The sequence below is a fragment of the Xyrauchen texanus genome, chromosome 16 (assembly GCF_025860055.1).
Source record: "Xyrauchen texanus isolate HMW12.3.18 chromosome 16, RBS_HiC_50CHRs, whole genome shotgun sequence".
Taxonomy (NCBI): domain Eukaryota; kingdom Metazoa; phylum Chordata; class Actinopteri; order Cypriniformes; family Catostomidae; genus Xyrauchen; species Xyrauchen texanus.
Window position 1 is genome coordinate 36,030,723 of NC_068291.1, and position 25,895 is coordinate 36,056,617.

Sequence of the window (25,895 nt, forward strand, 5' to 3'; positions counted from 1 at the left end):
GTCGGACGCCGTCCTGTTTTGCTAGTCCATGTCTGGTGACGGAGATTAAAGGCAATAGCTGCGGGACTCTGTCAGTTTAGTTGAATAAATGCTGTGGTGCACGGAGGCCCCGCACGCGCACAATCAGGTAAATCTGTAATGGCAAATTATAAGAAAGGCGTAATTTGTCCATATATGTCGGATCTTTTACGAAATTGAAACATGCATTTACATGCATATGACGTTTAATTTGGAAATAAGCTCGGTTCGATTTATACTTTGCATGCAAAGTATTATCTGCTCTCATTCTGTGGTGGGATAGGGATTTAGAAAAGAAATGCACGCGTGCAACAACTGAGACTGTTGACATAAGTGAAATGAACTATAGAGCATTTTTTAATTTGATTTTAACTTCTGTATTTATTAGCATTAATAATATTTTGCAATAACTGGAAGCTTTATTAATCGACTAAAGAGTCCATGTAATTCATTTTCTATATTACTCTAAATAATTCATTGCAATCACCATTTTATATGACTAAACTTGCTTATCAAGCATAATTATATGTATGTAACCTCTAAATCCATCATTCAGACTTGCATTCGTGGATATCATATAGTGACGTTATGGATGAAACTTTCATTTTGGAACCACTGTTTGTTTCGTTTAGTTTAAATGACATGTAAGGACTGTATTTTCATTGGTCAGTGGGCATGAAGGTCTTAACAATTACCTTCTGTCCATCAGAGGTACAATTATAGTTTAATGTACACCAGAAATTATAAATGAACCAAATGTATCTTTCTTTTGATGATGAAGAACAAGTGGGATATGGACAAAATCAGCTTTGATCATGGTGCTCTGCAAAACAGATGAGCTTCCCAAATATGTCTGCTCTGTAGAGTTTGGAAAATATTCAATTCTATAGCTTAGTTCTTATTTTTCTATAACTATATCGATGTTTCTGTGCTCCATTCATGCCAACTTATGAATGTGCTAGAAAAGACTCAAAACAAATAGACAATGAGTGACTTTTGAACTGGAACTCATAATTAAAATACTATCAATATAGAATGCATATTAGGAGACTTGCATTTTAATTATATATTAAAAACCTTGATATTGCAAGATTGCATGTTTTAGTGATTGTTATTTTAATAAAATAGTGATGAATTTTGCATTGTTAAACATTTAGTTACTTGTCTTCAAAACAAAAAGCATGCTAGTTGCAAACCTGCCAGTTTGCAGTTAACTGAGCTAATTTGTCATCTAGTGACAGTTTAATCTGAGGCTGTAGAGGCTCTTCTGCATGCATGTGGTTAAATATATCTCCATATGGGTGATTCAGAAATCCGGAGTGAGTAACTGTGGTTTATCAGCTAGCAGAGTAAATCTCAACTGGTTTTGGTTCAAATCTCAACAGGACCCAGATTTTACACTGTACATTGTGTGATGACCCAACACCATACCAAAATTGTTTATTGTACAAAAGTAAACAAACATTTCCTTAAAGTCCAACATTGAAATTAATATTAATATAAATTGCATAGGCCTTGCAATATGCAAAATTATTCAAATGACCTAGACTGAATAGGAAAATTGTTTAATTTAGAATTTGTTAGATGTATAAATGCACAGACAGCAGTAGAGTGAAAGTGCAGTTTTGTTCATGGTTTTCGAGGATGATGGCATTAGAGATCGACTGATTGTGGATTTTGCAGATACCGATAACTTAGGTGGTGGAAAAGGCAGATAACCTATTAATCGGCCGCTAGTTTTTAAAATTGATTCATAGAATGTTACAGCATTTTCTTAGTTAGCACAGGCATAGAGGTCAGAGTCCAAAATAAATACAATCCCAAACTAAGTTTATTTTTCAACCAAAATCCCAATGATAATCAGAAAAAAAAGTTAATAGGTTTTTCTGATCCACACAACACTATTCCGGCGTGCATGAATTTGGGGGTGACGCTTCTGAAGGAGCACTGAAGGAAGGGGTGTGTTTTTTTTTTTTTGTTTTTGAGTTCAAATATCAACAGTCTCAGGAAACGCTTACTCCACCTTTAAAGGTGCTCTCAGTAATTTGTTCCTCATTCAAAAAGTGTAACTCCTAAAGACATTAATTGTAATTTTGCAACCACTCAGATTAAAATAATCTCCAGTCCTATCATGACTTTATAAAAGCTGTTTTATTCTACATGGAGAGGGTCAAGACATGCTGGCTGCCATTTTAGAGTCACATGACCAGCCGAATACTACTCGCTTAATCTCAGTAACTGTCCTGTTATTTGACACTGTATTGGGTAAAGAATGGGCAAGGAGAAGACGGGAACTAGCAAAACAGTTTACGTAAACTTTAATGACAAACTCAACATAAAACAACAAAAAATACATACAGGGCTTTTCCTCTGCACAGTACAACTCGACCCGGCTCGCTTTTTGGGGGATTTCCATTGTGGATAGTACCTGGTTCCTGGTACTTTTTTTAGTGCCACCTCAAAACCCTGCAGATCACTGATTGGTCAGAGAGAATCGTCACTACCAGCGTCACTGGATTTTCAGCATGGGACATCAACCCACAAGTTTTAAAGTTAGCTACAGCGATAGCAGTATCATTTGTTCACGCGACTTTTGAATTGTAAAAAGAAATTGTGCGCAAAACCACGCCGTGGTCAAAAAACGAGGTGCAGACCAATAGACGCACACGCACACACACGTGTCTCTCTCTGTCGAACTGGCGCTCCTGGCTCGTCTTTATCCCCCTCCCAGCTGATTATGACAATTCAGCACTGGGCGTGCATCGTCATGGCCTGGCCACTCACTCCTCCTCCTCACAGACACTTTTACTAATTGATTAATGTAATCATTGTTGACTGTGAATTAGGGATGCACCGATCCGATACCTGGATCGGTATCGGCTTCGATACTGCCGTTTTTAGATGGATGGAGTATCGGTTCTGACTGAGTGCACCTTTAAACTGAAGCGAGGTAATGCAAAGAAAACTGTGACTTATTGGGATTTTGGGTTGAACAATAAACTACAAATGGGATTTTATTCATTTTGGACTTCTTTTTTCTTTTTATTTAAATTGAAGCGAGGGCATGCATCTCATATATATACAACTTCATATCTTGTGAATAGTAATAAACCATATTCCTCAGTAAACCTCATCTTGTGAAATATATATACAGTTCATTCAGTAAGCATTCAGACCTCTTAATTTTTTTTTTTCACATTTTATGTTGCAGCCTTATGGTAAAAGTTTTAAATATTTTTTATTAATTTTTTTCACATCAATTACACTCCATACCCCATAAAGACAAAGCAAAACCAGATTTTTTTATAACATTGCAAATTTATTAAAAAGATAAAACTGAAATATTACATTGACAGAAGTATTCAGAACCTTAACTCAGTACTTAGCTGAAGCAACTTTGGCAGAGATTGCAGCCTCAAGTCTTTTTAGTTATGATGTGACAAGCTTTGCACACCTGGTTTTGGGGATTTTCTGCCATTCTTGTCTGCAGATCCTCTCAAGCTCTGTCAGGTTGGATGGGGACCATTGGTGGACCACCATTTTCAAGTCTCTCCAGAGATGTTTGATTGGTTTCAAGTCTGGGTACTGGCTGGGCCACTCAAGACATTCACAGAGTTGTCTCTAAGCCACTCTTGGCTTTTTGTTATCTTAGCGGTTTTCTTAGGGTCATTGTATTGTTGGAAGGTAAACCTTTGGCACAGTCTGAGGTCCTGAGCGCTCTAACAGTTCAATCTTCATTTCAGCAGACCAGAAATTCTTGTTTCTCACTGTCTGAGAGCCCTTACAAGCAAGCTTTCAGTTGTCTTGCACTGAGGAGAGGCTTCCATCTGGCCACTCTGCCATAAAGCCCAGATCAGTGGAGTGTTGCAGTGATGGTTGCTCTTCAACAATTTCTCCCATCTCCACCAATGATCTTTGGAGCTCAACCAGAGTGGCCATCGGGTTCATGGTCACATCTATTACCAAGGCCCATCTCCCCTGATTGCTCAGTTTGGCCAGATGGCCAGCTCTAGGATGAAACCTGTTTTTTCCAAACTTCTTACATTTAAGAATTATGGAGGCGAATGTGCTGTTGGGAACCTTCAGTGCAGACAAAAAATGTTTTTTAGCCTTCCCAAATCTGTGCCTTGACACAATCCTGTCTCTGAACTCAGCAGGCACTTTCTTTGATCTCATGGCTTAGTTTTTGCTCTGATATGCATTTTCAGCTGTGAGACCTTATATAGACAGGTGTGTGCCTTTCCAAATCATGTCCAATCAATTGAATTTGCCACTGGTGGACTCCACTCAAAGAGCAGAAACATCTCAAAGATGATCCAGAGAAATGGGATGCACCTGAGCTAAATTTGATGTGTCATGGCAAAAGATCTAAATACTTATGTCAAGGTGAAATTTCAGTTTTTCTTTTTAATAAATTAGGTGTTTGCTTTGTCATTATGGGGTATGGAGTGCAAACTAATGCAAAACAATAAATATAATTAATTTCAAGCATTTTAGCATAAGGCTGCAACATATCAAAATGTGAAAACAAAATGAAGGGGTCTGAATGCACTGTATTAATCTGGTGATAGGCTATTAAAAGCTTCATATGGTTAAATAGAGAGCTTTGTTACGGAGCCAAGTATTTGTCATTTCAAAATAAAGAGTCCCACATGTGTTCTGGGCTTGTTTATAGTTAAATGTCCTGCATTATGCACCGATTTTGGGGGTTTTGGGCTAGCTGGACACACATGCACAAAATCTGTGTTGGGACAGCCGCATAGGATCTGTACAGAAAACAGAAATGTTTAGTTCACCTCCCGAGTCTTCGGGTTCGAGTCTTTTGTTAATTATTCATGTGAGAGCCAGACAGGATCTGTACGTGAAACAGAATTGATTAGTTCATGTCACGAATGGTTCTTTGGATCTGAGTCTTTCGTTCTTTTAACAAGTGACAGCTGTAACAAGCTCCATGTTGGAAACAGAATTTATTTCCAACTCCCAACCTTCCTTAAATTGCCAAGCGATTAGTTAGGTTTTATTTTTGTCCTTGCAGTTACACAAAGTGTTTCTGGTCTCAAATTTTAGCATCTTTATTTCTTGCAATTCATAACTTTGTGATGATACACAAATCATTATTTTTGTGATAGAAATTATATTTCTGTAATGATGGTTATTTTCCATAACATTGGATCTGGTAATAAAGTGTTATCAAAGCTTTACACTTTATCTATATGATAGGAAAATATAAGATGCTTTAAATTCAAGCCCAGTACTAAACTGTTTATAATGGATATACTACTTTTATCTTATCTTAGATTTCAAAAGCTATTAGAAAACCCCATATTATTTACTTGACTATTTAATTGATTTAATTTGAATTGACTGTAATTTATTTTCTCTCATGATGCATCCCCTTGTTGTAGGATTTATGTTTAACCTTATTGTGAACTGTAGACCCAAATCAAGTATGCATTAAAGAATTTCCCTTTGAATTAACTGATAGTCATCTAAGAATATTTTACTTTAATTTTACACTTGGCAGACAATATCTTGTAAACAATTCCTGCATTAAATACAGGAAAGTAATTCATCATGACAATTCTTGTGATTTTAAAATGTAATTTATTGTCACACTACATGTTTTGATCGTGATACAAACAACTGCAACCCAATGAAGCTGTAAAGAGAAAAATTAATGCAAGACCAGTAGACTAATTGACTCTTGTGAATGAATCGTTTGTTTTCTATGTGGAATCTAGTTGCGATCACGTAAATAATGAACGAAAGACTCAGACCTGAAGACCCATTTGTGAGGGGGAACTAATCAATTCTGTTTCCTGTACAGATCCTATGGGTACCATACGGCTGTCACGTAAAAAATGAACAAAATTACTTGAATAAATATTCAATAATTTTGCTGAAAGAGATTCAAAGATTCAAGTCAGTAAAAGGATCCGATCTTCCCATAACTACTACAGTAGCTATCCACGATTATGTGGGGTTTTATTATTTGCATTGTTTTTCCATGTGATCCAAGACCCTATCAGAACAGACCTTCAACCCATTTTTGGCTTGTGACCCAACAGTTGAGAATCACTGAGTTAGCCTGTTATATTTATTTTAATTGGCTATTATCTTTAGGGTGATTTGTCAAATTTAGGTTAAAATAGATTGACAACTTTGCCAGCAAATTGTACTGGATTCTAAGTTAATAAAGGCTCATTTTTTGTTCAGTTATAATGTATAGTTCCTCTCACAGTATGCATACCCAATAAATTCCTCACTTTCAGAATGAGGTTTTTTTTTTTGTACAGAGAACGCTCCTGGATTTATTGTTGTTCTTGCTGATTTACTGTATCTGATACCTCTGCACAATTAAACCTTTTGAAGCTTTTTAAGGATGCTTAAGTGAGCAGAAATTATTTTCACATTCTATATCCCGCACATTCCCTGGAGACAAAGCTGACTGAGACTTGCTCTTCAGCAGAATTTATTAATTATTTTAACTAAATATTGCAGGTAAGTTTATTCGGATGCTTAAAGTGAGTGCTTATCTTTTACGCTTGCTTTATTTTTATTTATTTTGTTCTGTTTTAACTCTAAGTAAATGGTAGGTTTATTCCCCTGGCTCAAAAGGTGGTATTAGGTGGAGGGGCATTCCTATTCTAGATAGCAATTGTTAGTACAAAAAATTGGTGCAGTGCATCATGAGTCATCAATAATTTGGTCAGTTTTCCCAAAGAGAAAGACTGTAATTTTGAAATGCGTATTTCTGCTAAAAGTTCATTTTGGCAACTTTTAGGAGTACACTAGCATATGGTTTCAAAGATAACAGACATGTACTTAAAGGTGCTGTAAGTGATTTTCTACTAGACTGTGCTGCTGAAATAGCCACGCACCCTCTTTCCAAAACCTTACACATCAAAAGTCTCTTTTCCTCTATCGGGTCGATGGGTTCTGAGCACGGTTAGAAATGGTTACAGTAGCTTTTCCACTTGGGCATGATTCGGCACGGTTAGAAATCGTTCTCGGCCCTGAATTCCCAGCACGGTTAGAGAGCCATGCTCAACTGTGCTGGTGGAATGCCTGTAGTGACGTCGTGACTCACGATTGGTCACTTGTCAGTTGCCAAGGTTACTCGGTTTTTTTCTCTGTAGCTGGCCAAACGCAATATTTGGGCAAAGTAAACCCAATTCTCACGTGGTCCTTAAACTCTTGCGTTACCAAGGTAACGACTGACGTATTTCTTATGTACATTCGAAGTCCGTTTTCAGCACCACAGTGGAAAAAAAAAATCTGTAACTGTGCTGGCTGGCCAAGATAGGCATATAATAGAACGGTTTCACAACAAGAACAGTTCGGCCACTTGGTGGAAAAGAGGCTAAAGATACAGTTGAGATAGTTACTGAACAAAAAAGTTGCATTAGTGCGTGTTCCCACCATTGTCAAACACACCAGCCGCAAAATAGCGCTCTCAACTGACAACTATTATGAATCTGAATATGGCATTAAGCCCCAATGATCCACTATAACTACAATACTAGTTTGAGAATGCGCAAAATGATTTACAGGCAAAATCGGTAAAGACTGTGGCACACGGACACATTTGTTTGCTTTTTACAGTCTAGTGCTATCACAAACACCAGTGAGATATCTCAGGACACTTGTTACATTGATAACTTTCAGGGAGAAGGAACATTTTCTGCATACCATTCCATAAAAAAATAGCTTGGAGCACTTTTAAAGCCACAAAACCTTTTTTGTTTTTTACTTCTGAAGTCTCTTCAACTTAATTGCATTGCTGGATTCCAGAATGCACATTGCATTGGCACAAGTTGAGTGTGTGTGTGCTTGTGCATTGTCTTTTATATTTAATATAAAACATAAAGGCAATATAAATGCACGCATGCACACACACTGTTACTGAAATGTTATACTTAAGCATGCCATTTAAAATTAATTTGGTCATTGCCTGACATTATAATGTAAACAACAACAATCAGTTTAAATTCTAAAGTGAGGCATTTACCAACTGAATTGTGAGCAGTATGCTCTGAGATTATTTAGCAGTGATGGGCCACTTCCATTTAAAATGAATGGGAGAAATTGGAATGCCCAACGGCAGCCAACAGTCAGTGGATGTAGAAAGGAAGTCCCACCTAATGGGTAAAAGAGCCAATCACTTAGACACTGACGTCACTGTCAATCAACTTGAGAATGTGCATGCGCATTAGCTATACAAGCTGGGAAAATTGCGTTTTTTAGCGTAATCTGAGGTAAAGAAACACAATTTATGATACCAGTGTTGTCAGATTTTACTGCTGATTTGAAATATGTTCTTTGATCGTAATCTTGACCGAAAGATTTCTGTCTTTCCCCATTCAAGTAGATAGGAGCTGTACTGTCATGACTAGAAATAGCTTCCCGAGAGCATTAAAACATGGCCGACAGTGGACTGACTTACTAGAAACACTTTGGTGTGCTTCAGTATAATAATTCAGCAATAGTGTGGGGGTGGGGGGAATATCTTGGCATTAATAGAACTATTCTCGGACAAAACACCCATACTAAGTGATTCATCCTCAGTCTCTTTTGACTGAAAGTAGGTTGGCTGCCTTGGATGGAATTTTTCTTGGCAGTTTTCCCTAAAGTTAACCTCCTTCCCCCCACCTCATGTGTTTCAGCTCTCTGCTGTTTAAAGTCTATTAAAAATTCTGTGGTAATGCATGCAGTGTCTTTGCATTGACCTCAGACTGGCTCCACTCTTCGATTTCAATGATTGGTCGATAAAGATCTGGTGACTTTTTTCCGGAGATTTACTTAGAAAAACATAGCTTTAATTACAGCTTCTTCACTGTAGCTTTCCTCTGCCTACAACATTCCTCTTTCTGTGTATCTCTTATTATTATTACTTCTGTATTAGTAATCACTGTGCAACTGTGTCATGTTTTATCAGAACGACTTTAAGGATTTTATCTGACATCAATTCACTAATGCGCTAGCTCTCTCTCTCTGTCTCTTGGCAGAATGTCCCATTATACAGATGAGCCTCGTTTTACCATTGAGCAAATCGACTTGCTGCAGCGGCTACGTAGAAGTGGGATGACAAAGCAAGAGATCTTGCATGCCCTGGACACCCTTGAACGGCTGGACCGCGAGCATGTCGAGAAGTTTGGGCACAGACATGCCCATGGTGGAAATGGGGGCGGGGCCACTACCATCGGCAACGGCAACAACGCGACCATCTCTTCCGACTCCTGCACTATCTCCTCAAATAACCTCTCAGCCTCATTTTCGAAGACCTCTACAGCCACACAGACAGGTTTCCGTGGCAACGGCCTCTCCCCATCCCCTATCAACAGCTATCCCTCTCCGCCCCCTACATTCCCTGCCCCCTTGCCTATAGTAGCTGCAATGGTGCAAAATGGGCAGGACGGCCTCGCTTCTATGCCCAATGGGAAGCTCTCTCCACCCCGTTACGCTGTTAGCAACGCCTCTTTGCGGACCTTCGGGTTCGAGCCCCCTGACGAGGAGATGGACATCGACGATAAAGTCGAGGAGCTTATGAGGTCAGTGAGGTCAATCTTTCAGGATGGATGATGTCACTGGGCTCTTGAGGTGGAGAGTAAATGAGACCAGTTGTCTTTCATTACATTGCTTTATTTCCTGTAATCTCTCACTTTTTCTTTCTCTCTACTGTCCTGCTTTGCAGAATGGACAGTGCTATAATTAAAGAAGAGATTAAAGCTTTCTTGGGGAACCGGCGGATATCACAAGCAGTAGTTGCCCAAGTTACAGGTTAGCATGCTCAAATTGACAGACTTTTTATGTTATAGATTGAAGAATTAAATGTCTGTCATTTCAATCAATGATGCCATATAATAGAAAATTAGAAAATGTAAAAATGTTAAGAGATTGTTCACCCAAAAATGAATATTAATTATTTTCGCCCTTAATTATTTTCAAACCCATTTGCAGTTAGGTTATTCCATGTCAAATCAATCACATTTCAGAAACTTCCCTGGTTGAAATTTTTTGATTTTATCAATACTTTTTATGATAAAAAATAAATGATGAATGATGAGATAAATGATGATAAAAGCCAAAATATTAGTAATCCATTACTTTAAATTTATACATTTATAATACATTTAGTCTCAACATTATTTGCACTTTAGACCTTTTGTTTTGTTGGATAAGATTAACTAGCTTCATACCATACCATGTGACTTGGTTTTCAATCATGGGAAATGAGTAAAATGTAGCAATTTATTCATAAAACCTCATTGAAAGCCCCGTATCTCTTGGAACTCCAACTTTGGAAAACATGAAAAAAGCAATACAATATTGACATCTAATGCAACAAGAGGCACTGAAGTCAACTGATTTTAGTAATAGACCTACCTATCTCTTCGAATAAATAATAAAATGACGTTGCCACTTCTGTAAGGTTATTTGTTTTTTATTATCTATAGCTTTGCCCAAAAATAATGGATTACTCAGAAAATAGTGATCCATTGCATTTATTATTTTGGCTTTCTTTATCATTTATGTTTATCTTTTACCTCTGGTTGAGTTGCCAAAATCACCATGCTATTTTTGTGTTATATTTTGTTCTTGCTAGCATGCAATATTTCAGTAACATTCTTACAGAAATGTCAGTTTTATGTCTGCCTTATCATTAAGGTTTGGGGATTTGGGATGCTAAGCCTTAGGAAGGACAATAAGGCATATCCAAGTCAAATATTGCCCTCATATGTAGTTTGTCATTCTCCGCAGGTATCAGTCAGAGCCGGATCTCTCATTGGCTGCTTCAGCAGGGCTCAGATCTCAGCGAGCAGAAGAAAAGAGCCTTCTACCGCTGGTACCAACTGGAGAAAACGACCCCCGGTAATTAACATATTGTATTTGGCAGACAGTTTTATCTAAAGTGTAGGAAATTTGGTTGATGTAGATGTACTCGGAACAGATTAAAGTGTTGCAATTATCCACCATTATATGTAGGAACAGTATGTGTGTGCAAGGAATTAATTTAAACCGTCCTTATTCTACATCTTTATGTAAGGAAATTAATAATGGAATTAGTCACGGTCGACAACCATTAAAAGCAAGATTATTGACAAACATTTAGAATATTTGTCTGAATAAAATTCTCCACCATTAAAATCGTAATACAAAGTCTCATTGTATCTGCTCATAATTTATATTGTAAGGGATTAGCTTTAATAAGGGAATTATGATTAATTAACTTACTGGAGGAATATTATTCTCATGGTTTATTGAAAATAATATTACACATATATAGGTACAGCTTTGAAGTGAAATTTGAGGATGAGATTATTTATCAGAATATACACAGTCAAATTGTCTTTGAATACAGACAAAATTTATTGCTATGCTAAACATAAAACTAATCTAACACATACAACATGAAACAGGTTGGTGAGTAGTGACAGATTGTGAAGTAAATTATCAATACAGTGAAAATTAACTTTTGAAAATGCCTTAAGAACAATTTATCCTTCTTTGAGTCTAAATCGATTTGCAATCGGATTACCCAAAGTATTTAAATAATTAATCAGCACTTTGAGCAAAAGTCTGCAGATGTACTTGCATGTCGTTGCGTTCTTTGTGTTGCTTGGTTCTTTGGCTCTTTGTCAAAAGTTCATTCCGTCGATGTTTTAGGACTCTGTTATGATCGCGGATAGTTATTGTCTGGATGGCTGATCAAGTGAGCTTTGAAGCGAAGCCTTCTGCAAGGAAGACTCACGACTCCCGTTGGGTGTCGGAAACTTAGAGCAGAGAGCGAGAGGCTTCCTCACGACTAGTGAGGTATTATACGTGAAAGCAGCAAAACATGAATATCCCTGGTTACAAATCATAGTGGTTAATTCATTAATTTTACAACATGGATAATACATTACACGTTATGAGAAACCTGATTGTCGGGGTATAATATCCAGTTGAATAGTTACCATTCTTATTAGAATTAGATGAATTGTACCAAATTAAAGATTATAATAATCGATTTGTCAGTTATAAGTGATTACCAATCACTACACATATTTTAAAAGATACATCGGCTATAATCATTAATTTGTCAGTTATAAAAGTGATCACAGGTCATAGTCATTTTCAGAATTATCTAGCAAGGCTAGGTATGGTATATATTTTATAGGGTTAAATCACAAGTACTGGGACTGGGATGAGGATCTCATGAGGATCTCAGAAGGAAACCTTTCAAAGAAAACCTGCTTTAGCTCTGTGTGGAAGTTCAGAAGGTCATGTTGAGGGTTTAAGTTTGTGGAACAAAGAAGGATCTTCTTTATTGGTCAGCTCTGTCATTTCAAATCCTAGTTTGAGATTAAGCAGGCATGGGAGAGATGGTCTCCTTTAGCAATTTAGGCACCATGGATTCCTTTTTATGACACTCTAATGGCTCGGTGGGGGATCTCTCTGATCTGTGTAATGTGATGTTGTTCATTTGATGGCTTTGTTCGTGGATAATCCTACAAAAGTGACATCAAGTGCATTCAAGATTCATATTATATCAGTATTTGAATTCAAATCCATTGCCGTAAACCTTAAATCTATCCTTAAAATTAGAAAAGACTGATTGGTTGAAGGAACCTTTAAGCGGTTGGTCATCAACTACTTGCAGTTGGTTTAATAATTAGGGTTACGGGTTTGGAACAAACCCTTACCAGAGTGTTTTACCAGAGTGTTGTGAATATTAATACAGTGCTTCCTTACAAGCACTGTAAAACATTGAGGTGGTAAATAGCTCATAAAATGTTTATTCATTTTGGCCAATATTATTTTGAGAATGGAGGGCAAAAGGAGAACTCAATGAACTTCATCTATGCTGGTCTAAGAGAAGATATCAGAATAAGTTCACTGAATAGATTATAAGGTAATGGCACAATCCCCAGAACTCCCATTTTCTCATCATCATTTTCTTCCACAGTGTACAGGCTTTGTTCTACCAGAAATAATTTTTGTCTTCAGAAGAACATAAACTGTTCCCCTGAGATGAAGAGATATTTTTGTGTCCCAGGTGCAACACTAGCAATGCGGCCCACACCGATGGCCCTGGAGGACATTGTAGAGTGGCAACAGACTCCCCCTCCCATTAGCAGCACCCCGGGCAGCTTCCGTCTGCGGCGCGGCAGCCGCTTCACCTGGAGGAAAGAATGTCTGGCAGTGATGGAGAGGTGAGAGTGAGTGGGTGCTCAAGGGGAGGGTGGGTGAATTGTGTGAATAGTAAAGATGGTTTACTTTGGGTAATTTTATGTATGAAACAGTGTTTTCTATTTTAAATTGGTGATTTAAAAAACAGATTTTAGATTTTCAATCTATCAGAGGAATCTATCAGAAGTTTTATTTATTTGCACTGTGCCTTCTCAAACTAAATTATGCAATACATTTAAGGAATGTTCTGTTTTCATTTTTGACAATGTTTAGTACCACAAAGAATCATTTTGGCTTGTTCCTCGTTTATTTAAAAAAAATAAAAATAAAAAATAAGCAAAACACATGGTCTTACAATGGAAGTGAATTGGGCCAGTCTAAAAAACACTGAAAAAATACACCATTTCAAATGTTTAGCCACTAAACTAACATTATATGTGTTAACATGATTTTAGTGTGATGAAATCAGGGAAATTCCACAGTTACAGCATTTTACCAGGTTACAGGGTTTACCACCATTATGTTGTCATGACATCAAAGATGTAATATTGGATGTAACTTTACACAGATAAGGTTAGTAAGAAATTTTATTACACTAAAATTATGTTCACATGTATAATGTTTGCATCCTGTGGCCCATGCAAGTGCCTTACTGCAACCACGATTTTTAGCTCTTTTGTTTTTTAAACGAGGGACGAGTCAAAATAATTTATCAACATTATGCCACAAATGTTGTCGTTTGAGATTAACTTGTATTGAACCCATAAAATTCCTTTTAATATACAGTGGGGTACAAACGTCTAAGTTCACATTGAAACTGTAAGGTTTACAATATGATTATTAAAGAATATTAAAGCTAAAAATAACAATAGAATTTCTTTTTTATTTGAAAGACAATATGAAATATGTAAGATTATGCACTTTTTCTTGTGTATAAGAATGTCTTATGTCTTATTATGTAACAAACTCAACAAATAAAGTGATAAAAAGAGGAGACATTTACTTTCCCTTGCAGAGATCACTTCCAGTTAGCTAACACATTTTCGTGCTGCCTGTTGATCTTTTTGCTTAAGTTATTTCAATGACAACCAGTATCCTGATGAAGCCAAACGTGAGGAAATTGCCAATGCCTGCAATGCAGTTATACAAAAACCAGGTAAGACGTTTAAACACTAACCCCATAAACAAACATAATGCACGTGTAATTGTCTGTTATCGTGGCCTCAGATATTATTGAGTGTGGCTGTTATTTGATTAAGGGAAGAAGCTGTCAGATCTTGAGAGGGTCACGTCACTGAAAGTTTACAACTGGTTTGCCAACAGACGGAAGGAAATTAAGAGAAGAGCCAACATAGGTAATGTTGAAGCCCTCTGGGGACAGAAAAAGCTCAAATTACATGCAACAATGCATTTTGAAAATAATTTCCATTGCATTGTTATTGTCTTATCCCAAAATGTAAAGAAAGTACTTTGTATTTGTAACTGAGTAAAACTCAATTCCATCATGTTGTGTACATTCAGGATTTCCACAGTTATGGAAAACAAATAAGACATATTTGGGAATTTTAAAATTGTGTTTACTAGACCAAATGATGTAATAATAGGTTAAAAAAATTATATTAAAAATCATGGACATTTCTATATAATGTATTGTATACATTAAAATATGCAAAAAATATTCGGAGTAAACTCTAGAGACTGTTATGCATGAAAATCCCAGGAGATCAGCAGTTACAGAAATACTCAAACCAGCCCATCTGGCACCAACAATCATGCCACGGTCGAAATCACTGAAATCACATTTTTCCCCATTCTGATAGTTGATGAGACATTAACTGAAGCTCCTGACCCATATCTGCATGATTTTATGCACTAATGCTGCCACACGATTGGCTGATTAGATAATCCCATGGATGATTGTTGGTGCCAGACAGGCTGGTTTGAGTATTTCTGTAACTGCTGATCTCCTGGGATTTTCACGCACAACAGTCTCTAGAATTTACTCAGAATGGTGCTAAAAACAAAAAACATCCAGTGAGCGACAGTTCTATGAATGGAAATGCCTTGTTGATGAGAGAGGTCAACAGAGAATGGCCAGACTGGTTCGAAATGACAAAGTCTATGGTAACTCAGATAGCTGCTCTGTATAACTGGGGTGAGAAGAATATCATCTCAGAATGCTATTCTGAGATGTGGGTGTATATGCTGTATATTTGAATTGTTCTTTTTTAATTTTGACAATTATTTTAACCAATTGCAACTTGGTCTGAATGATTCATTCAGCGAATCAGTCTGAATTTGATACATTTTTGTAAATCTTACACGGTTATCAAAAACAACTGATTAGGCTATGGAAATTCATTGGTCAGAAAGTTTGGAAAACCTGTACAATGTCTTCCTGGGCTCAGATATGTTATGGCAAGGTCTGTTTTTTTTCGAAGAAGCAGCAATCCTGGAGAGTCATGGGATTGATGTCCAAAGCCCGGGAGGTCATTCCAACAGTGATGAGATTGACGGCAATGACTACAGTGAGCAAGTACCTGCCGACCAAGCGTTGGGAATGGTAAGAAACCATGATCATTATAATTCTTATCATCAACTATCTCAAAGCACGTTTTTTTCTAGAATGGCCTAGCTTTTGATACATTGTGAGATGTTTAGGCAGGACCTTAGACCATTACTATAAATACCTTGCCTGAACACAAATGACTGCAAATTCAAACTATTACAGAGCTGTGATGTCATCTTTTTTTGAAAAGAGAGCAGTGGCCAGAACGTTTGGTTTCTGCAGAGGTGACCTGTCATCCACCATTCAGGTATGCAGACACATACAATTGACAATATAGACAGGGGTACAGTGTGTTAGTGTGAACAAGGCTTTTGGCACCCTCATGCCATCCCAGATGTGTACACTTTCTTCTGCAGAACACAAACAAAGATTTTTAGAAGAATTTTTCAGCTCTGTAGGTGCATACAATGAAATTGAATGGGTACCACAATTTTGAAACTCCAAAAGCATATTAAAAGTCAGCATAGAAGTAATCCATTCGACTCCAGTGGTTAAATCCACGTCTTCAGAAGTGATTTGATGGGTATGGGTGAGAAACAGATCTATAAGTCCTTTTTTCTATAAATTGCTTATTTTGTTTTTGGCAATTCGCATTCTTCGTGAATATTGCCACCTCCTGGGCAGGGAGGAGAATTTAAAGTAAAAAAATAACTTAAATATTTATCTGTTTCTCACCCACACATATATCGCTTCTGAAAATGTAGATTTAACCACTGGAGTCGAATGGATTACTTTTATGCTGCCTTTATGTGCTTTTTGGACCTTCAAAATGTTGGTACTTATTCGCTTTCATTGTATGGTCCAACAGAGCTGAAATATTCTTCATAAAATCTTTGTTTGTGTTCAGCAGAAGAAAGTCAGTCATACACATCTGACATGGCATAAGTGTGACTAATTGATGAGAGAATTTTCATTTTTGGGGGAACTATCCCTTTCAGCAGCAATTAATATGCACATGTGCAGTGTGCATGTTGTCTGATATGTTTGACATACTGTAGAAGGCAATTAAAGTATAATGACACAACATAATTTCAGAAGACATGCTTCTGTTTATACAAAGGTGGTCGTATACCTTTGTGGGTTGTGACAGCACACCACTGAGTTTCTAAACAGTTTTCAGCCAAAATACACAGCAAATATATATATTAGTTTGGAATTATGCAAGTTTAAAAGGATTGTTCAGCCAAAAAAGAACGCTCTGTCATAATTTACTCATGTTGTTCCAAACCCATATGACTTTCTTTCATCTGTGGAACACCAAAGGAGACATTTTTAAGAATGTTCACACTACTCATACTGCAAAAACACTGCAGAGAGCTTCAGACCAATCAGCTGTCCCCTTTTTTTTAACTTCTAGGATGACACGACCGGCCCAAGTGAACACCAGGACCCCATCGCTCTGGCTGTGGAGATGGCCGCTGTCAATCACAGCATCCTGGCGCTAGCACGGCAGGGCGGAGCCGCCAGTAACATTAAAACAGAGGTGCTGGATGACGAATGAGTATCCATCGTGGTGGAGCATGGAGGGAATCCGAAGGAGAAATGTGGGGTTACGAAAATAAAGCCAAACAGTTTGTGAACTGAGATTACAGAGGAATATTGCCAGGTCACATGACCAATGTGAATGCAGTGGTTAACCCAACATTCCCCCTTTCCACATCCCTCCTATATGTGACTCTCTCAATAGTCGTCATTAAAGGGATAGTTTTCCCAGAAATGAAAATACTGTCATCATCTGCTCACAAAAAGGAAATACAGAAGATACAGAATTTAAAGAGAGAAAGTCATATGGGTTTGGAACAACGTGAGGGAGATTATATGTTGACATAATTTTAATTTTTGGATGGACTATCCCTTTAACACAGTTCTCACACAGAGTTTGGGGGAGAAGCTGCATTTAAAGGTGCTGTAATTGATCTTAGCCATTCTGGAACTTCCACCAAACTAGCTGTTTAATTAGCTTGCCCTGTTTCTTGGGAGCAGGACACTGTACCGCCACTTATATGAGCATATTTGGGCTGCCCAGTGTCTTCTGATTGGCGAAACAAACTGACTGCAGCCTAGGGCGGGTGTGTTATTTCATGGGTCCTATTTCAGTGATATCTGACAGGTAATAGATATGTTTTCTGCATGTCATTTAATTTTTTTTAAATCACTTACAGCACCTTTTAAACTGTTGATGAAACATGTTCACTACAAACTCTGTGCATATACCATACAGTATCACTCTGCCATTTCACACTTGGATAAGGACCTTTGCCTCAGTTTTTCCTTCTTTCAGGAAGTCTTCTTTGCAGGATATAAGAGGTCAGTTTTATACTAAATGTTCACTGCCTCTTTCTCTCCAGGGAAAGTGTGTAGGGAAGCAGATTCTCTCTCACTTCTTAACTTATTTCTTTGTTATATAGGTGCAGACCAACATTGCAGAAATTTGCGTTTGAACTCTTACTGTCACCAGGGGCCAAAGTTAACATTCGCCAAGCGCTAAATCCTAGTAAAAATAGGCTTTTTGAGTAACTTGTCAGTTGGTAACTTTGTTAGAAACTGCAATATAATACATGTTTTAAGAACAACAGCCTTCCCCTTGCCTGATGAAAGCGATATTAGCTATTCCAATCAAAGCAATACAAATGGTAAAACATTGACGCACGTTATCAAAAAAAGTTTTCCTTAGTGTGAAATTTGTCGTAAAAATTGTAATCTGTCAGAACTTGTTCTAGGATGCCTAGTTAAAGGTTATTAGAAAAGTTACAAAGTTAGAATAGTTGCTTTATTTTAGAACTCCACATTGTGACATACACTGGCTGTCAATAGTTTGGAATAATGTACAGATTTTGCTATTTTGGAAGGAAATTGGTACTTTAATTCACCATAGTGGCATTCAACTGATCACAAAGTATACTCACGACATTACTGATGTAAAAAACAGCACCATCATTTTTGATATCTAGACAGGCCCCATTTCCAGCAGCCATCACTCCAACACCTGATCCTTGAGTAATTATGCTAAATTGCTAACTTAGTACTTGAAAATCACTTGTCATTAAATCAAACACTGCTTAAAGCTATTTGGTTTGTTAAATTAAGTTTAACATTGTCTTTGTGTTTGTTTGATTTGCCACAATATGCAATAGACTGGCATGTCTTAAGGTCAATATCAGGTAAAAAAATGGCAAAAAAGAAACGTCTTTCTCTAGAAACTCATCAGTCAATCATTGTTTTGAGGAATGAAGGCTATTCAATGCTTGAAATTGCCAAAAAACTGAAGATTTCATTCAAAGGTGTACACTACAGTCTTCAAAGACAAAGGACAGCTGGCTCTAACAAGGACAGTAAGAAAATGTAGAAGGCCCAGATGTACAACTAAATAAGAGGATAACTATATCAGAGTCTCTAGTTTGAGAAATAGATGCCTCACATGTTCTCAACTGACAGCTTCATTGAATTCTACCTGCTCAACACCAGTTTCATGTACAACAGTAAAGAGAAGACTCAGAGATAGAGGTCTTATGGGAAGAACTGCAAAGAAAAAGCCACTTTTGAAACAGAAAAACAAAAAGAAAAGGTTAGCTTGGGCAAAGAAACAGGCATTCATTGGAAAAGAGTGTTATGGATCTTAAACCCATTAAGCTTTTGTGTGATCAGCTAGACTGTAAGGTGTGTGAGAAGTGCCCGACAAGACAGCCACAACTATGGCAAGTACAACAGGAAGTGTGGGGTGAAATGTCACCTGAGTATCTGGATGAACTGACAGCTAGAATGCCAAGGATCTGCAAAGCTGTCATTGCTGCACATTTAGGATTTTTTTATGAGAACTCTTTGAAGTAGTTTCAGAAGTTCTGAAAAAAAAAATCATATTGTAATACAAAATTTTCACGTTATTAATGTCCTGACTATACATTGTGATCAGTTGTATGCCACTTTAGTAAAAATACCAATTTCTTTCCAAAAGAGCAAAATCTACATTTTCCCAAACCTTTGGCTGCCAGTGTATGCGAAATATATTCCTTGAATTATGCCTCCAAAATCTCCAAAATCACAATGTCTCTCAGGGTCCCCATGTTCATTGAAAACCTGGAAATATCAGAGAATTTTAAAATTGTGATTTCCATACCTGAAAGAGTCAGGAAATAAATAACATGTTGGTGTTTCTGCTACATAGTGATGTCCGATTTGTGAGCAATTTGCTATTTTGAGTCGATTCTTTTTGAGTTTATGGAATATCACGTATGATGGAATCGGCCACATATCGGTCTAAATGATGCATTGGCAAAACGATCTGAATTTGAATGACTTTTAAAAACCCTTAACTAGTAATCACAAACTATGCAGCCCCTTAGAGAAAAAGGCAGGAATTTATTTTCTGAAATAGTTTTGCATTCCCTCGCAATAGTTTTTGATTTCTCTTGCAATAAATGTAACATTTGAACCATCCGTATTGAAACCATGGTGACAATACTGGAAAACTAATACTATGGTAATAAAAATCCTAGTTTTGTAGTTATTATGGATTTGCTATACAAATACCATAGTTTAAAGGGATAGTTCACCCAAAAATGAAAATTCTCTCATTTACTCACCCTCATGCCATCCCATATGTGTGACTTTCTTTCTTCTGCTGAACACAAATTAAGATTTGTAGAAGAATATCTCAGCACTGATTATCCATTCAATCCAAGTGAATGGTGATCAGAGCTTTGTTACTACAAAAATCACATAAAGGAAACAAAGTAATCCATATGACTCCAGTGGTTAAATCTGTATCCTCAGAAGTGATTTGATAGATGTGGGTGGGAAACTTTAAGTCCATTTTTTTTTTTTTTAACTCAAAACGTCCACTTTCACGGTTTAGTTTCACTTTCACATCTGAAAGTGAAAGTGGAGATTTAGAGGAAAAAAAGGATGTACATTTTGATCTGTTTCTCAGTCACACTTTTCATATCACTTCTGAAGATATGGATTTAACCACTGGAGTTACTTTTATGTTCCCTTTATGTCATTTCTGGAGCTACAAAGGTCTGATCACCATTCACTTGCATTGTATGGACCAACAGAGTTGAAATATTCTTCTAAAAATCTTCATTTGTTTTCTACTGAAACAAGAAAGTCATATACATCTGGGATGGCATGTGGGTGAGTAATGAGAGAATTTTCTTTTTTGGGTGAACTATCCCTTTAAATAGGGTTTACTATAGTAATATGTAGACTGTGGTAACCATAGTTTTTGGCATACATCTTATTTCTTTAGTAATATTGTGAATAACTGTGAAATTTTAGTTAAGTAACCATGGTTTTAAAACAGTATACTGTATCCATATAGTAACCATGTATTTACTATAGATTAACCATGGTAATTATTGTGGTTTCCTTGGTTTTACTACAAATACCTTGATATTTGTAGTAAAACCATAATAACCACAAAATTATGATTTAAATAACCATTGTTTTCATTTCCTGTATTATTACTATGGTTTTACCATGAATATCAAGGTTAAAATTTGGTTACAGTAGTAAAACCATGGTATATTTATTGCAAGAGAACACAAAATTATTGCGAGGGCACGTAAAACTATTTCAGAAAAAAATTAATGCGCTGTCCTCTAAGGGGCTCCATAACAAATAGCTGGAAAAGTCATGGAAATGTATCGGTCAAAACGTTTTTGACATGGAGACTAATTCTTCTCTGCATTAAAAAAAATAATAAGTGCTTTTTGTCACATTTGCAAGATTTTTTTTTTTAATAAAGTAAATCAAAATGTAGTTTCATGACCGGTAGTACATACTCAAATAGATAATTTTAAGATTTACGTGTTTCAATTTCATAGCAAATTGAATTGAGTAATCTTTAATAAACTAAATTGATATTGTACGTTTTAAAAATTTTGTAAAATTTACACAATTTGGGGGCTTGGGTAGCTCAGTGAGTAAAGACGCTGAATACCACCCCTGGAGTCATGAGGTTGAATCCAGGGTGTGCTGAGTGACTCCAGCCATGTCTCCTAAGCAACCAAATTGGCCCGGTTGCTAGGGAGGGTAGAGTCACATGGGGTAACCTCCTCGTGGTCACTAAAATGTGGTTCTCGCTCTCAGTGGGGCACATGGTGTGTTGTGCATGGATGCCCCGGAGTATAGCGTGAAGCCTCCACACACGCTATGTCTTCGCGGTAACATGTCAACAATCCAGGTTATTCGGTCTCAGACACTGAGGCAAGATTCGTCCTCCACCACCCGGATTGAGGCGAGTCACTACGCCAGTGTTTCCCAACCAAGATTGTCAGGTGTGCCGTGGAAAATTATAAAATTCCACAAAAAATAAATAAATTCATGAAAAAAATTAAATATTTCAGGGATCCAAAAACTCACTTTTCTGAGAAATGCGCCGTTTGAAACCATAATTGGTGTTCTGTGATTGTGAAGAGCAATGATTAATGTGCAGAAGTGAGTGATATTTATACATGTTAAGGGTCTTTCACGCATCATTGCTGCAGAACACATTGAAGTCTATGATGTGACGCCACTCACCAAAGTGTTTTTCACACACACGTTTTTGCTTCACCAATAATGTCTTTGAGAGTAGGCTACTAAGCAACAAGAAATATTTAAAAACTGTCCAGATTTGTGAAGAGACATTGAATGTCTCATAATTTCTTTTAATTAAATATTACCTTATCGTTTACAAATATCGGAGACCCCAGTTATTAAACTAATTTAAATTCACCAAGAAAACTCTTAGACCGAAACATAAACGAGTCATTTTATTACTTTCTGCTGTCAAAGCAACTGCACGCTTTTTTCTCTCTTCCAAATACATGATTTCAATGTTTATTGTGCACATCTCCTTTTTACGTTCAAACTCTTAAAATCACCCCTCTGTGATGCTTTCTGCAACTCTTGTCATGTGGAGGGCAATGACGATGGGTTCAGCATCCAGAACCAAATTAAACTGCCACGAGAAGTCGTCTGTCCGAGACAAAGATGCAAAATCGAATGACAATTGCCTTCGCATCAGTCTCCCTTGATGCGTTTGATTAGGCACAGGCGAGCACCCGGTTTAAGTCGATGTGGACCAGGAGGACGGTCGAGTTGACGATTGTGTTTTGTTAAGGTCATTTTTTACGTGTTTTATTAATATTTTAATCGCATTTATGTTTTGTAATATTGCGTTGTTCATATGTCGTGTTTTAGTGGCCTCCACTGTCACATTCATCTGCTTCGTGTGGCGTCTCTGTTCATCTGTTCTGTTCATAAATAAATAAATGCATAATCTGCTACATGCTCGTCCTTGAAGTTCATGATTACAAATGAAAATGTGAACGAAAATAAAAGCTATTAGATGTCTCATTATCATTAAAATATGAACATTCAAATGACGGATAATAATAGATTATGACGGAATTTTTATGACCCTGTCCATCAAAATGACGGACGATGAGAAAGTCTAACGCAAGCACTGTATGTGACTTTTTTTTGTTGGTTTTTTGTATAGCCGAATTTCAAACATTACAAGTAAACATGCTACTAAGACAGACAGAAAACATGGACAAGTTCTTGAAAAGGAAAAATATTGACGATGGTTAGCCAATGTGGGATGCGTTCCGTATAATTTGTCTTGTCATAAGAAGTGTGCCGTAGCAGAAAAAAAGGTTGGGAAACACTGCACTACGCCACTTTGAGGACTTATTGGGAATTGGGCATTCCAAATTGGGGAGAATTTGTTTTTACACAATTCAATTGGATGGAAATTTGTTATGAAATTAAAATGCATAAATACCCCCCATATGTACAAATATGTAGTTAATTAAACAAAACAGTTATTGTTGCCACATTATTGCCATAGATTTGCAGCAAACCTTTGGCAACAATGGACAATTTCCCAAATACTTCTGTGGCAAACCTGTGACAACAATAAAGAATTTGGCACAAAGCACATTTGCATGTGAAAAATAATGAGTGGCACATTTGTAGCATGTTTGCCACAGTACTTTGCCAAGACTCTACTTTTTTTTGTAAGGGAAAGGGTTAATTTTGAACCTGGTATTTGCAGTATCAAAACTGGCCTGCTGGCTTCAAATCACTCTTTTAATTACTGGCAGCAGTAAATATATATCTTGTTCTTGCCTCAACACAACTGTGCATCTCTGCAGGGAGTGAAAAACTCGCTGAAAAGTTTTACTACTTGTGAAGATTGTGCCATTTATATTTCAGCATTAGCAGACTAGAAAATCAGTTTGGCTCTCCTGCAGTCCTTTCTAAAAGCAATCAGACAACGGAAGTCTCTTTGAACATGTATAACCTCATAATATTCTATTAAACCAGTTATTGTGCAAATGTGTTTAGCAGCACAGGGCTGGAAAATATAGTAGCATTGGCAAATTCTTAATCTCAGTGAATGGGAAAACACTTGACAATCAGGGTCAGAGTTTCCAGTACAAAAACCTGTTGGTGTTTGCCCGTGTCCAAATACAGCGGTTGTTCTGGAAAGTGATGCTAGTCATAAAGTCCTGTTCAGAGAGGTTAATGGCCTATAGTGGATTTAACCACTCTAATAAATATCCCATGTATTTTCTTATTTTGCGTACTTAATAAATAATTGTGTTAAGTCACTTTAGGGATGAGGGTTATGGTGCTTTGGGTTCTTTACCCCAACATTTATTTTTTTATATATGGTACAGTTTCAAAGAAAGACAAGACGGATGGACTAGTTCAGGTTCTTTTTATTTGTGCTTCGGGATTTAAAAGGAAAGGAGATACTAAATACATACCCTCTCCCACCTTTTAGTGTCTTTCATCTTCCTTTTAGGAAGCTTGTCTATGTGAAATGCACATCATTGCAGTCACAAATAAGCTTTTTATACTTTTGTTGTTATTGAAATTGCTATCAGATGACTGACAAGCTAATCTGTGAAAAGTATCTGCTGCTTCAAAAAAGTTATCTTGAAATGTCTTAAATTCTGAATTATATCTTTATTGACTAAATTTCAGTTAATGAGATTGCAATTAACAAACAAGATCATAATGAAAACATTGTCACAGCTGTAGGTGGATTTTTAATATATACCTGTGTTGATCAGGCTGCAGCCTATAATCTATATTTAGACCAACTTGTTAACGAGAAGTTGCAGAATGTGTCAAATCTGTCAACGCGTTATTTGTGTGAAATGTAATTATTGCTGACCATGTGGTTAAGTGCTTTATTCCAAAAATCTACATAAGCTCAACGTTAACACACCAGAGGTCTACTTGGTCAAATATATATCTTAATAAGAGAATATTATTCAGAAATATGAGAAATGTAATCTTGAAATTTCTTGCCTTAGAAATTCTGCCCAGCAGATAAACCCATCAAATGAGAACTTCATATCATTTTTTTCCAGCCATGCCTTGTATTTACTGTTTTTGTCTTTTGTTTTCTTAATTGAAAGAAATCCTATTTATCTCATAAAAAATACTGAAAAGACTGACTGCATAACTGTAGGGAATAAATGAATCTTCCATTGCAATTTCTGTAATTAAGAACAACTTAGTCTTGTATAAAGACAGTGTCAGTGTTTCAATTGGTCTCATCCAAATTAAATCATAAGGCATTAGATTAGATTTTATATTTAGAGGTTGTGTGGAAAGACACCTATTATAGCAAAACAATAAACGGTATTGCAAACTGCCACTCATAGTCATTTAGAAAGTATTCAGACCCCTATATATTTTTTTTCTTCCACGTTTTGTTAGATAAACGTTTTTATGCAAAGACGAAATTGACGATCAATTTGATATATGACTGATAAATGCCCCCTGTTTTTGACCAAACACCCTCCCCTCATCTAATTTGCTCTCAGCGCCCCCTGGCATCCTTTGAACGCTCCCTGGTGGGCGGTACAGCCCCTGTTGAGAACCCCTGCGTTGCAGCCTTATGCTAAAAAAATAAATAAAAAATACACTGCATCCCCCATAAAGACAAAGCAAAAAACAGATTTTAAAAAGAAAAAACTGAAATATCACATTGGTATAAGTATTCAGACCCTTTGCAACGACACTTGAAATTTTACTTTTTTTTTTTTTTAAGATTTTTAGCATAAGGCTGCAGCATAACAAAATGTGAAAAAATGAAGGGGTCTGACTATTTTCTGAATGTACTGTG

The 25,895-nt window shown here is 36.8% G+C and overlaps 1 protein-coding gene across 1 annotated transcript; it reads left to right on the forward strand.

The window, feature by feature from the left end:
• Window positions 1-17,975, forward strand: LOC127657354 (homeobox-containing protein 1-like). The gene is made up of 10 exons (XM_052146097.1): window positions 1-127; window positions 9,027-9,569; window positions 9,713-9,798; window positions 10,780-10,890; window positions 13,058-13,214; window positions 14,265-14,347; window positions 14,451-14,546; window positions 15,633-15,754; window positions 15,951-16,007; window positions 17,118-17,975. Exons 2-10 carry the CDS (start codon window positions 9,028-9,030, stop codon window positions 17,259-17,261), a joined length of 1,398 nt encoding a protein of 465 aa, XP_052002057.1. The 5' UTR covers window positions 1-127; window position 9,027; the 3' UTR covers window positions 17,262-17,975.
• The last annotated feature ends 7,920 nt before the right edge of the window (window positions 17,976-25,895 follow it).